Raw genomic sequence first — 12,088 nt, forward strand, 5'->3', positions numbered from 1 at the left:
TTAAAATAATTAGTGACTCATATTAGATGGTTATAGAACCTAACAAAGATTACATATATCTAGTGATGAAATGAATTCTCAATCACTCTTTTCTCTTAATATTACTTATCACTGGACAATTTTATTTTCTCATCTTCTTCAATTCTTTTTTTATTTTTTTTATTTTTTCTAGTTATCTGATAAAAGAAAAGGCTAAAAAGTAAAGCAAAAGAAATAAAGGCACATTTATTTAAAATGATGAAATACAATGCATCTTTGATACTCCAATTAACTTGACAGAGCATTCACGCATGAAAACACCATAAAAGTTGAATCTACGTGCATTAAACCATGCATGCACGTAGACCAAGAATTCAAATGTGTCCCATGTATTAATAGTTAATAATGACTAATTAAATTGCAATCAAATGCATGAGCTGGATGAATATCAAATTCATTTATGATGGAAATGCTTGCTATCAGTCTGAGATAAAAAGATTATTATTTTGGAACTTTATTTTTAAAAAACATAGTTAATTAGAAATTATCAGCAATATATTATATATGTATGTATGTGTATCTTTCAAAATTCAGGTAAAAAATAAAAAAGATTAATTAAAATTCTCAAATTTGATTGAATTTTTAAATGGGAAAGTATTAGGAAAATTGTCAAATTTATTTAAGGGTGGAAAGGATGCTAAGAGATAAAGATTAATTATGAAAAATTATTTTTTTCATAAATAAGGAAACAAAAATCATTTATTTTTTCATTTTTTAAATTAAAGTATAAAATAAATAAATATGTGTTTTTTTATTGAATTTGTATATGCTTTCTTTGAAATAAATGATAGCTATTCCTTGATAATATATATTTTTTAAAAAAATCTATTTATTCTGCATAAGAGAATTTTATCTTTGCCTGATAAGAATCTTTGAAAAAAATGAATTTGGAGAATCAATTCAAAAGTTGTTTTTTTAAATAAATATTTGGACTTATATTTATTCGGGGCATAAATAAAAACTAAGATTATAAATTATATATATATATATATAAACAAAAACGACAAACACTAGACACATTAGGGGTGAACGCACGAATAGATAATTAATTGTTTAATCTACGCAATCTCAACTAGGGATAATGGCCTTTGATTGTGAGTTTACATTCACAACCAGTAACTCATTATCATTATTACTTCTAATAATTCTTGAACTTAAAGTCATTTCATCATTGATTTTTCGCACTAATGGCAAGCATTACTAGGCTTCGTGTCTTTTTGTCAAATATATTTTCTATATTCAAATCCATTACCATTGAAAAAACACAAATTATATATATAATAAAAATATTTATTATACATTAAAAAAAATACAAATATATATATATATCTGAGAGGATAATGCGATATTATTATTCACACGTGCGAGTGTGAGAAACGTGTGAGTTGGCACGTGCGTGGGCTTGGCCCGCTTGTGAAAATCCCCAAATTTCATGAAGGCCCTGTTTCTAATTTAGATAGGAGAGAGAGAGAGTCAGGGCCCTCACTCGCACGCATGCCTCGTTCCATCGTCTCCTTCGTCTCTCTCCGCCATGGATTCTAATCCAAGCTCTCCTCTAAGCCCTGCTCGTCTCCCAGATCCGCCCCAATCCCCCACCCAGTAGACTCTTCATCGCCGCCCCTTCCGATCGTCCCCATTTGGTGTTGTCGTCCCCCATCTCTCGCTTTTGTTTTGCCCCTTTTTACCATTCGATCCGAGGTTCCTTGAACCCCTATATTCGATGGTGGATTTGAGGTCGGGTTCTTAATCCGATCGGAACCGATCTTGCTTCAGAGACGGATGACGACGAAACGCCGGGAGAGGAGCATCAAGGAATTGTACGGTGTCACTGAGATGATTTCAAAACCAGAGGCACGTAAAGATAACGCCCCCTTTTTTTTCTTCTTCTTTCTTAGATTAGGGTTTCTGATTTGGGTCTTTGTTTGATCGGAGGTTGTCTGATAATCTGTCTTGTTTGTGTGGTTTCTTCCGAAATGGGCGATTCTGGACGCTGGGTTTTGGTTTGATCGGGGTTTCTTGATTGCTGGAGATCTCCATCCTTTGAAGTGATTGATAGATTGTTGTGAATTACTAAAGCTGAAACTGGGGTTTTGCTTATAACCATTTCACTTGAGAGAGAGAGAGAGAGAGAGAGAGAGAGAGAGAGAGAGAGAGAGAGCGAGATTTGCTGTCTTTCTTGGATTTATAGGCTTTTGCTTTCATGCGATGGCTTTCATTGAACTCGGGTTATCTTTTAACTTGTGCAATCAACTTATCTAGTTCATTTCTTGTCAAATGGTTTTGGATTTGAAATGATGTTCATGTTATTTACTTGCGGAATATGGTAATTGATATGGTTCAAATTTACTTTTTAGATCACACCAGTCCTGGAAGGGAGTTGTCATATCCAAGGGCCCTGTGGATGAACTAGAGGACGAACTGCAGCAGACGAATTGTGTAATTTGCTTGCTTCTTCTGACTTTCGATTGAATTTTATCTTCCAAAGCAGAACCATTTATCATTGAAAAACTGTTGTTGCTTCTGCATTTGGCATTGGTATAAATGATACTGCATCACTGTAGCTTGTGTCATATAAAGAAAGTTATAATTATATGAGTTTTCTTCCATCTTGATGAGGAACATTCTCACCATCCTTCTGTATGCATAAAAGAACAACTTGATGGATAATATGTTTTTGTACTGATATTCTTCTGTACATGCTCATAGTTTGAAACTTAGGTATTATAAACTCATTGATAATGAACTGTTTAACTTGTTGGTTTCACACACTATTGCCTTATCCATTATCCTTTATTTTTCATTTTCCAACTGAGCCATTTTGAGACAATGCTAATGCATTTTTAGATGCAACTTATTTGTCATATTTTGGTTAGTCTTTGTAAGAAGGTGGGTGACTTTCAACTTTCAAAAGGGAAGGAATATGCCTTCTGAGGTTTGAAGGAGGGTATATTAGGTCAATGGGCTTGCTGATGGTACGATGTTCTAAAATCATGATAACAAATTGTAGTTAGTTGAAAGTCAAAGGAAGAAGTTGCTTGTATGATTGAGCACCTGTGTGTGAAATAATCACTTTGTCTTGTGTTGCATGGTACTTTTATATGATTGGCTTTTTGTTTCTCACAGTGAGAAAAATTATGGGCTCTGTTTTTCCTTGCTTATTAATTAAATACATTTTTTTAGCATTTTTAGATTGCTTCCCTCTTCCTTTCATACCATATTTCTCTGCTACGGATTAATTGCTTTTACAGAGAAACTCTGATTCTTACTTGAAACTCTTGCTTATACTTTTTTTAATGCTTGGTCTTTTTTTGTTTGGTGCAGTATATCAAAATGTCACCTGTTTGTCTCAAGTAAAAACTTGTTTCATTCAAAATACTTATTTCTAGGTGTTTCTTCCCACATCGATTGGTTCCAAACTGGTTTGGGTGGATTGAGGTTAGTGGGCTTTAGGAGTATCCATGAGTGGACAGGTCTTACACATTTTCATTTGTAAGCAAAATAATGAACTATCGAAACTCATTTCAGGCTGATGTTAGATATAAACACATATTTCTGCAATTGGTATTGGCTCATTGTCATATATATATACATATTATTTTTATTTATATTGTAAGCACAGAACCCAGAGCTGTGCTTGTGCCTGCTATGTTTTACTGTATGAGTGCAGAGCCAGCAAGCTGTTTTGAGTTGACAAGTGTCTTCTACATGTGTTATTCTCTTATCTTTTTTTCCTAATCTATGTTTCTATAGGTTACTCCTCCAGCTGAGAAAGGATACATGATTGTTAATCAGACTACCCGTACAAGGGTGGAGTCTGGGACATGCAACGTTTGCTCTGCTCCGTGCTCATCTTGCATGCACATCAATAGAACCACATCCGTCATGGAATCTAATGTGGAGGGTACTTATTCTATAAATAAGCTTAGGAGGGAAGAAGCTGATTCCTGTTCCTATGATGGTCCAGGGGGTCATCCACTGTATAAGAGCAGAGCTTGTGATGATCCACAACATGCGACCAGTGAAACAAGTAATTTATTAAGTGTCAGTTCAAGTCATGATTCGTATTCTGAAAATGCTGAAAGCAAATCTACTTTAATTGCAACCAATGATGTGTCTGAAGATGTTGAAATGCATCCAAAGTTGTCAGTTGAAGCAGTTGGAGAAGGTGGTCTCCTTCCAAAAGAGACTAATATCTCTTCTAGTTGTGTTTTATCCTCAAAGAGCGATCCCATATCTGTCCCACGCCAGGACCCATTTCGAAGTGGAAAGGAAGAGCAGCGTGATCTAGAATGTCATGGTGACAATATCTCATGTGCCACTGGAGGTCTAGATGCCGCTATTGCAGTCAATGTCTGTAATGTGGATGTGGATGGCAAAGACCCGGTAATTGGTGTGGCATCCACCAAGAGTGAAATTGCCGAGGGAATTGAAAGAAAGACTCAGCTAGAAGCTGGTAATCTGTGTCTTGATGATGAAATAAGGGAATGTAAGGTCAAAGTTGAAGAGCCAAATACCTGCCAAAAAGATATTCTGCAAAAGAAGGATTCTGGTTCTTTTGTAAATGATCAATGTTCCAACAAATCGGATTGTGTAGATCATTCTTCCTTGAAACTGAATTCTGCAAAGGTAAGGTATTTCTTATTCCATTTAATTGCAGCTTTCCATCTTAGTGCTCATGGAGAATATCTGGAATAGAGTTTAAAATTTTGATCCCTAAGTTCAGGTTGAACCTTCTGAATACTTCATGGCGGACATGGAATTGTCAACCAGAGTAGCAGAGGCTTCTGCTAATGTCAAAGGAGAGAAAACCATCCTACCAGACCAGGAAGACCAGAGAACATGCCAGCTTAAAAGTGTCTCCCCATCAGGAACTCAGAAAAGCAGCTATTCTTGCTTAGAAACTAGGAATCACAGAGAAAATGATGTCACAGGTGACAAAGACTGTGAAGCAGTTAAGAGTAGCACAATCAAGCAGTCATCCAGGATGTCGAGTACTCTGGTCGAAGATTCTGAAATTCAGGCACTGGAAAAGCAATCTCAACTGATGTGCATAGGTGAAAATTCTGAGTCAGATATCGAGGATGATGTGAGCACTTACTTTATTATTTAACTTGCATATTCTTCAAAATCTTTCGTCACATTTTACTATTTCTGTGCTTCAATTTTATATATATGGAATGTTGGGGGGTTAAGTGAATTTTTTCAGTGTATGGGGAATGCTAATTGCAATTATAATTATTTGATCTTCTGTGCCTTCTTTTCATCTGAATTGAGTCCATGGAAAGGTAATCTCTTATAAGTTTTTCAATGCGCTCTTTGTGTTCTGTGTTCTGTTGTTTTATTTTAACACTTTTGACTTGCCATTTTTTTCCCCATATTCTAAGATCATAAGGTTATGAAATTTTTAGCCAGCTTTGCAATGGTACTTTTGGTTGGTTGAGGTAGGTTGCTTCTTTATTTGCTTATTGTACTTGGTTCTTAAAGTTGAGCAAGGGTGGTAATATGAATGGAAAATTATGTTCATTTTCATTTGTAGATTTTATCTACCTTTTTTTTTCTCCTTCCTCTGTAAAGAGAAGGATATATCTTGTTTAATTAAGCTGTCTAATGCCAGAAAAAATGCTCTTTAACTTCAGTATATGTGACTTAAGTTGGAATTCACAACAGTAATTTAGCTAACATGGGTTGAGTTGATTTTAAAGTTGACCTCGTCAAAGTTGTAGATTGGTGAATCTAGTTAGTGTGAATATAGAGAAGCATGTTAATTATGCCATTCTGATGTTCATATTGAATAATTGATTCCTAAATAAAAGTGGGGACATATTTACCTTCATTAGGTTAAACTCTCAGATTCTGAAATTTAAGCCAAATTTTATCTTTGATTATGACATATGACTTGATTTATTTGGTGAAAGTACCCATGTTCAAGAAATTTTTCAATCAACTCTTGGTTTGTATGAAATTTAACAATGAAACAATTTATGTATTGAGCAAATGGTACTGTGCTTCCAGCTTAACATTGTGAGTAGCATATCCGCCTATGTGTGTAACTTACCATTGTCATCTATGTGATTGTTATTTTTCACATGCTACCTCTTTACAGGTGAAAGTTTGTGATATATGTGGTGATGCCGGTCGAGAAGAGTGTCTGGCAGTATGCAGTAAATGCAGTGATGGTGCTGAACACACGTAAGCCCTGTTACTTTTTATCCACTGCTTTATTATGATTGACATATTTTTTGAATTGGATTGTCTTGGAGGAAATCACATTTCCTTTCTGATGCCAAGCAGTTACTGCATGCGGATTATGTTGGAGAAAATTCCTGAAGGTGACTGGTTATGTGAAGAATGCAAGCTCAAGGAGGATACTGAAAATGATGAAGTGGATAGAACTGAGGTGATACAGGAGAAATTAGAAGTTCAGTCCTTGAAAGAAAATATTGTGAGCTCTGAAACTGTTCCCAGCCCCAAGGTTTCTCTTAGGTTGGACTTAGAGGCGAATGATCAGGAAGCAACAGGAGTTCTTAAGAGAACCCACAGTCAGCATGTTTCTGCCCATAGGCTCACAGATAATACAGAGGTTTCTTCAATTACTGGCAAAAGATCAGCTGAATCAAATGGTAGTTCCATTGAGACATCTAGTCCGAGGAAAAAAGTTGCCCTGTCATGTGATAGCTCATTGAAGAAGCTGGATTTAACTAAAGGAAAGCTGGCCAACATGACATCATCAATTGGAAGTCACTCTGGACATAGTAGTCCTCAGGCATTTGTGAAAGCGCAAATGTCTGGTTCTTACCCCTCAAAGGTTCAAACCCAAGTTCAGACTCCTCGAGGTTTGTTTGGTTGCTAGTAATGCTTTATTTAATTCATAGAAATTTCTGCTTTGGGTATGGTTTCATTAATGTAGATAGTTACTTCTGCTTTCAATCTTCAACTTTCAACAGGTTCTTTGTCGAGATCAATGTCTTTAAATAACTCAGGCATGAAGGGAAAAGTAAAACAGTTGATTGAAAATATACCTCATAAGACAAAACTCACCAAAGAATTTTCTTCCAAAGACACAAGGAAAGATGGAATTGTCAGAACAGCAACCAAAAATGCATCATTCAGAACTATTGGTTCATCCCGGTTAAATGTTGAAACAACAATTAAAACACAGTTTCTTAATTCCCCTAGGTCTGAAGATTCAAAAAGCTTTAAGCATCCAAAAGACAGAAATCCATTGGAAAAGAAAAATTCTTTTAAGTTGGATCATACCCCTGCGATACCATCAACAAGTAATGCCGTTCCTTCAAAGGCGGAGCTGAAGGGTGCTCAAATAAGCGGAAAATCAAATAATGTGTCTGAATCAAACATTGTTAGTGTGACTAAAAGATTGGGGGATGCAAATGACTTAGGTAAGTATATCTTTTTACATCAATAGCTCATAGTATATTTCTCATCTTTGTTTCTTTGCTCCTTAATAATTTTTTTGGTTAATGGGTGTTATTCTTTCATATATTAGGGCACAGTGAGGTGAAGAAACAGCCATTGAATGCACCAAAAGCTTTGGGAAGTTCATCTTTAAGCAGTTTAGGTCAAAAGTCATATAGTATACGAAGCGCTAAATCTTCCATTCAACCTGAAACAGTACCACAACATGAAGATAAATCCAAGGACTCTAACTTATTCAGCAGTTCAAGGCAAGCAGGCCCAAGTGGTGGTCGGGTATTACGCTGTCAAAAATGTAACGAAACAGGTCATGCAACTCAGTTCTGCTCAATTGACAAGCTTCGTGTATCTGCTCTGAAACCATCAGCTGAACGTAATTTAAAGGAGGCAACTGTCAAAAGTGATAGGTGGAAGGATGCAGTGGAAGCTTTGCTTTCAAAGACTAAGGTGCAGAAGGATGGTAGATCACTGGATCATGCTGATTCCACCACAGTAACTCCTAGGTCAAGTCGTGAATCAGGTCCTAAAGACGTTACAACAAGTTCCTCAAACTCTTTTCAAGGAGGCCTAATTTCTAGGCAAGAGGTTTTTAGAAGCTCTGCCACTTGTCCAGGCCTAATTGGAGCTGCCATTGGTGTAAAGCAACCTGATAATCACCAGGTGGAAACCTGCATCCCAGTTGATAGACAGCCGAAGGCGTTGCCTACTGCCTTGAAAGAGTCGACTGGCCTGCCTTCTGTTCCAACCATGACTGATCGATGTTCTGATCAAGGACATCCAATGAGAGTTTCTGTTTTTCCGGAGCTCGAGTTCATATGGCAGTATGACACACTTCTCATTTTTCTGTTTATATGGTGTATTTTTGAATTGTGGATTTCTTCCTGGATCAATGAACCGAGTGACGCCTATTATTACTGTATATGTTTGATAAATCTTGTTTTCTTTCTCCTTTTTTCTTTGCAGGGGTGACTTTGAGGTGCTGAGAGCTGGTAGACTGCTTGAACCATGTAATGGTGTTCAAGCTCATCTGTCAACCTGTGCATCACCCAAAGTCCTTGAAGTTGTGAATAAGTTTCCTGGCAAAGTTAAATTGGAGGAAGTACCTCGCTCTGGCTCATGGCCATTGCAATTTCAGAGAATCAGCCCTAAAGAGGATAATATCGCTCTTTTTCTGTTCGCTAGAGATATCGAGAGGTTTGTTGTTGTTGTGGAGTCTTTTCATCACTTCTATATGCAAGCATAACTTGTGTTTCATAACTGTTTTATTTGGTACAGTTATGAGAAGAATTATAAAAAGCTGTTGGAAAATATGCTAAAAAATGATTTAGCCCTCAAAGGGTTTATTGATGAGGTTGAGCTTCTGATTTTCCCATCCGATAAGCTGCCAGAGAACTCCCAGCGTAAGTACAGTATTTCTTCATCTAGTCACAGCCTGTAGTTTTTTTGTATTGTAGTTTTACATTTCCGAAATGAATTTCACAACGAAGGATCCTCTCTTGTTCTTCAGGTTGGAACAATTTATTTTTTCTCTGGGCTGTATTCAGAGAAAGGAGGATTGATTGCTCAGATGCATTACCTGGTCCCCAGAGACCTTGTAAATCCAGTTTGCAAGAGGAGCTTTTGGTGCAAGATTCTCCATCGCTACTGGCATCTGATTTTTCCACCTCCAAGAATATAAATTTGCATGAGTTTCCTTCGACAGATTCATCCAAGTTTGAAATGTTGCCTAAGGCAGGGATCATTGAACACAATACTCAGGTAAATATTCCTCCAATTCTATCTTCTGCAATTAATGACAATATTCGCCTTACATGGCTTTTACCATTTGGTCAGATGTCCTCAGAAGCTGTGGTCGAGCCACAGTGTGAAATCAGTCCTTGTCCTGATTTAGGCAATCAAATAACCACTTTACCTTTGTGCTTAGAACAGAACAGTGGTGTTGCTTCTCCGGTATCTTTTTACTTCTTCCTATTATTGTTATTTAATTGGGGAGTTTTGTTATTATCTAAATCTCTGACTTGCAAAATTTTTGACTATAGCATACACTTAAACTGCTTTTTAAATGCTTTGTCCCTTCATTTTTGTTTGTTATGACATTGATTCACTTGTGGTACGTCTATGATGACAAACGCATTATGAGATGGTCTATCTCTTAAGGTTGTCTTTTGGTTATCAGTAAGTCATCTTAACATATTTGGGATGTTTCGTTTCATCTGTTATATGTAGTAATCAAAAAGCCTTTTGGTCCCTGTTCAAGCGACAAAATTTTCTTTTCTATATTGCTCACATTGTCATGAATCTCTCAAATCTTGATTTGTACAAAAGTTGTGAGGATGGAAGCCCTCCAGATGTTATTTCTGTCAATCCAAGGGAAAGCAGGATAGTTGAACATTTTTTTCCTTCTTTCTACTTTTAATTTCTTGCTTTCATTGCAGACAGTTTTAGGAAAATACATAGGAATATATTCTTTAGCCTTTGATTTCCATGTTTTCCAATAGAGTTTTTCCCTTCAATAAGTGGAGCATATGTGTTCTCTCTATATTTTTGACAAGAATTTAATGTATATACTTTTATGCAATTAAACTAATAAATTTTCCCATATGAGTATATGTTGTGTGATTCTACTTGAAAATGCCTTCAGCGCTGAACTAGTGCAGAAATTGTATGGTTATATGATAAGGTATGGACTCTCTATTGTCCATCTCTCCTAAGCATGACATTTTGGTGATGATGTTGTGATTCTCAGAAACTTGTTGATTGAGTTATTAGTGGCTGGAATGCTTGCCCTACTTAAATTCTTTGATATGGGTTGCTCAGACACCAAGTTTTGAGTTGCTCATGCACTGCATTTCATCTCTGTATTTAGTGGTCCCTATTTTGCTTATGTTTTTGAATGTCTATTTTTAACATCATGACAGCTAAGTCATACCTGTTTTCTTCCAGAAAATATCAGCGCCAGTTCAGGTTGATAGATGTGCTGAACCTCGAAAAAATGTACAGTCAGTTCTTACCTATTATGTTTGTGTTGTTTACTTTTTTAAGAGAAAGATGCATGTTGCCGTGTTATAATTGAGCCAAAATTGCTTTTATCTATCTTTCTTATCTGTTGCCTGCAGAAAATTTTCGGCAATGATGCAATGGGTGGAATAGATGCTGAAACATCAAATAATGTACAGAATAGTTTGAATAAGCATGGTGCATTGCCCATTTTGCCTGTTACATGTGCTTCTACTGCTTGCGGAGATGGTTATATTTCTTTGACTTTAATATGCAATATTTCATTTTATTTTGACATGTGTGTATTACTCATTAGATTCCTGTATTTTGCATAGGTTGTGAATTCAGTGCAAACCTGGAAAAGCTACAAGAGACCACAGTGCTAGGTAGTGACCCTCATGATTGTATGACATCAGCGGACAACCTCAGTTGGGAATCAAAGTCTAGTAGGAAACGTGCTCGCTCATGTTCTGTGGATGTTAACCTTCAGGCTTCTGGTGAAACATTGAAGGTTGTGGATGAAACCATGACAGGGAAGGAGAATATGAATCATGGAGCTGAACATATTGAGAAAGATCACAAGAAGGCAAAACTTTGTAATGATGATGGGCTTGCTGATTTTCCAGAGCCACAGCGACATAGAGAGATCATCATGGATGAAACAAAAGATAACCCTGAAAGCTCGAGAAGTGTTGAGAGGTTTGTCTTTCCGTTTGATTTGAATTCCGTAAGCTGTGAAGAAACAGAAACCGAAACCGAGATTGAAAGGGTGATACATGTTTTATCTTCGGATGATGAGGACATCGGAGAACCGGTTATCCCAGATCTCGAACTAGCTTTGGGGGGCAGGAAGAAACCTGTGAAAAATGAAAGGCAGCCCTTAATTTTCCCTATTGTCAGCAGCAAGATTAATCAACACCAGAGGCCTGCAGTCCGACAGAATGAATATGCGTCAGCATCTCTCTCTTTATCTCTTGCAATTCCTAAATCTGAGAATGAAGAAACAGTAGCCGGTGACGTTCAGCAGCCATCATTTTGGCAGCTTTAATGATACTTGAGTAGTTGAATTCCCCCAGGAAGATGCATGCCCTGTAAATTATGCCGAAAATGGTCTAGGTAGAGTTATACTGATCTTTGAGGATATCATCATCTCAAGGGGTGATTGCCTAATCCATTCGCCTATCTATCTGTCTATAAACATATACCAAATCCTCACCTTTTTTTCATACCCATTTTTTGTATTTTTTTTGTTTTTTCTTTTAAAAAAATATTAGTAGACTAGCAGCTCTGCTTTCAGAGTGCAGAGCGTCAGCTCTTTTTGTATATACAAGAGAAGAAAGTAGCCAGCTTTGTCTGCGAGAAAACAGGGCTCTCCAGGTGTGCATCCTCAAGTTTTTCATTACTAGTAAGCTTTTCCTGAACCCTAAAGTATCTGTGTATAAATCTGTTGGCTGGATGTTTGTTTCCCTAGCTTTCATTAGAATACAATTTTGAAACGCTTCCATTTTACTTTAGTTTGGTAAAGAAGGTTTTTATATTCAAGGTTATTTGTCTGACAATGCTTGTGGTGTACCATTCAAAATTGTACTGGTATATAAGGGCTGTTAGGAGGCTGGGTGCT

At 36.7% G+C, this 12,088-nt stretch overlaps 1 protein-coding gene across 5 annotated transcripts; it reads left to right on the forward strand.

Annotated features, from left to right (window-relative positions):
- Nucleotides 1–1,510: 1,510 nt before the first annotated feature.
- On the forward strand, nucleotides 1,511–11,969 carry LOC120279215. 5 transcript variants are annotated; one of them, XM_039286082.1, is made up of 15 exons: nucleotides 1,511–1,890; nucleotides 2,404–2,475; nucleotides 3,790–4,665; nucleotides 4,763–5,125; nucleotides 6,143–6,228; nucleotides 6,331–6,872; nucleotides 6,984–7,436; nucleotides 7,544–8,291; nucleotides 8,434–8,664; nucleotides 8,746–8,870; nucleotides 8,978–9,228; nucleotides 9,304–9,420; nucleotides 10,414–10,464; nucleotides 10,587–10,716; nucleotides 10,803–11,969. In XM_039286082.1, exons 1-15 carry the CDS (start codon nucleotides 1,819–1,821, stop codon nucleotides 11,513–11,515), a joined length of 4,830 nt encoding a protein of 1,609 aa, XP_039142016.1. In that variant the 5' UTR covers nucleotides 1,511–1,818; the 3' UTR covers nucleotides 11,516–11,969. The 5 variants fall into 5 exon arrangements, with proteins under 5 accessions (XP_039142016.1, XP_039142018.1, XP_039142017.1 ...); XM_039286084.1 differs by having other exon boundaries at nucleotides 1,850–1,890; nucleotides 2,394–2,475; XM_039286083.1 differs by lacking the exon at nucleotides 1,511–1,890 and adding an exon at nucleotides 1,900–2,264 and having other exon boundaries at nucleotides 2,394–2,475.
- Nucleotides 11,970–12,088: the final 119 nt, after the last annotated feature.

The sequence above is a fragment of the Dioscorea cayenensis genome, chromosome 16 (genome assembly GCF_009730915.1).
Source record: "Dioscorea cayenensis subsp. rotundata cultivar TDr96_F1 chromosome 16, TDr96_F1_v2_PseudoChromosome.rev07_lg8_w22 25.fasta, whole genome shotgun sequence".
NCBI classification, from domain to species: domain Eukaryota; kingdom Viridiplantae; phylum Streptophyta; class Magnoliopsida; order Dioscoreales; family Dioscoreaceae; genus Dioscorea; species Dioscorea cayenensis.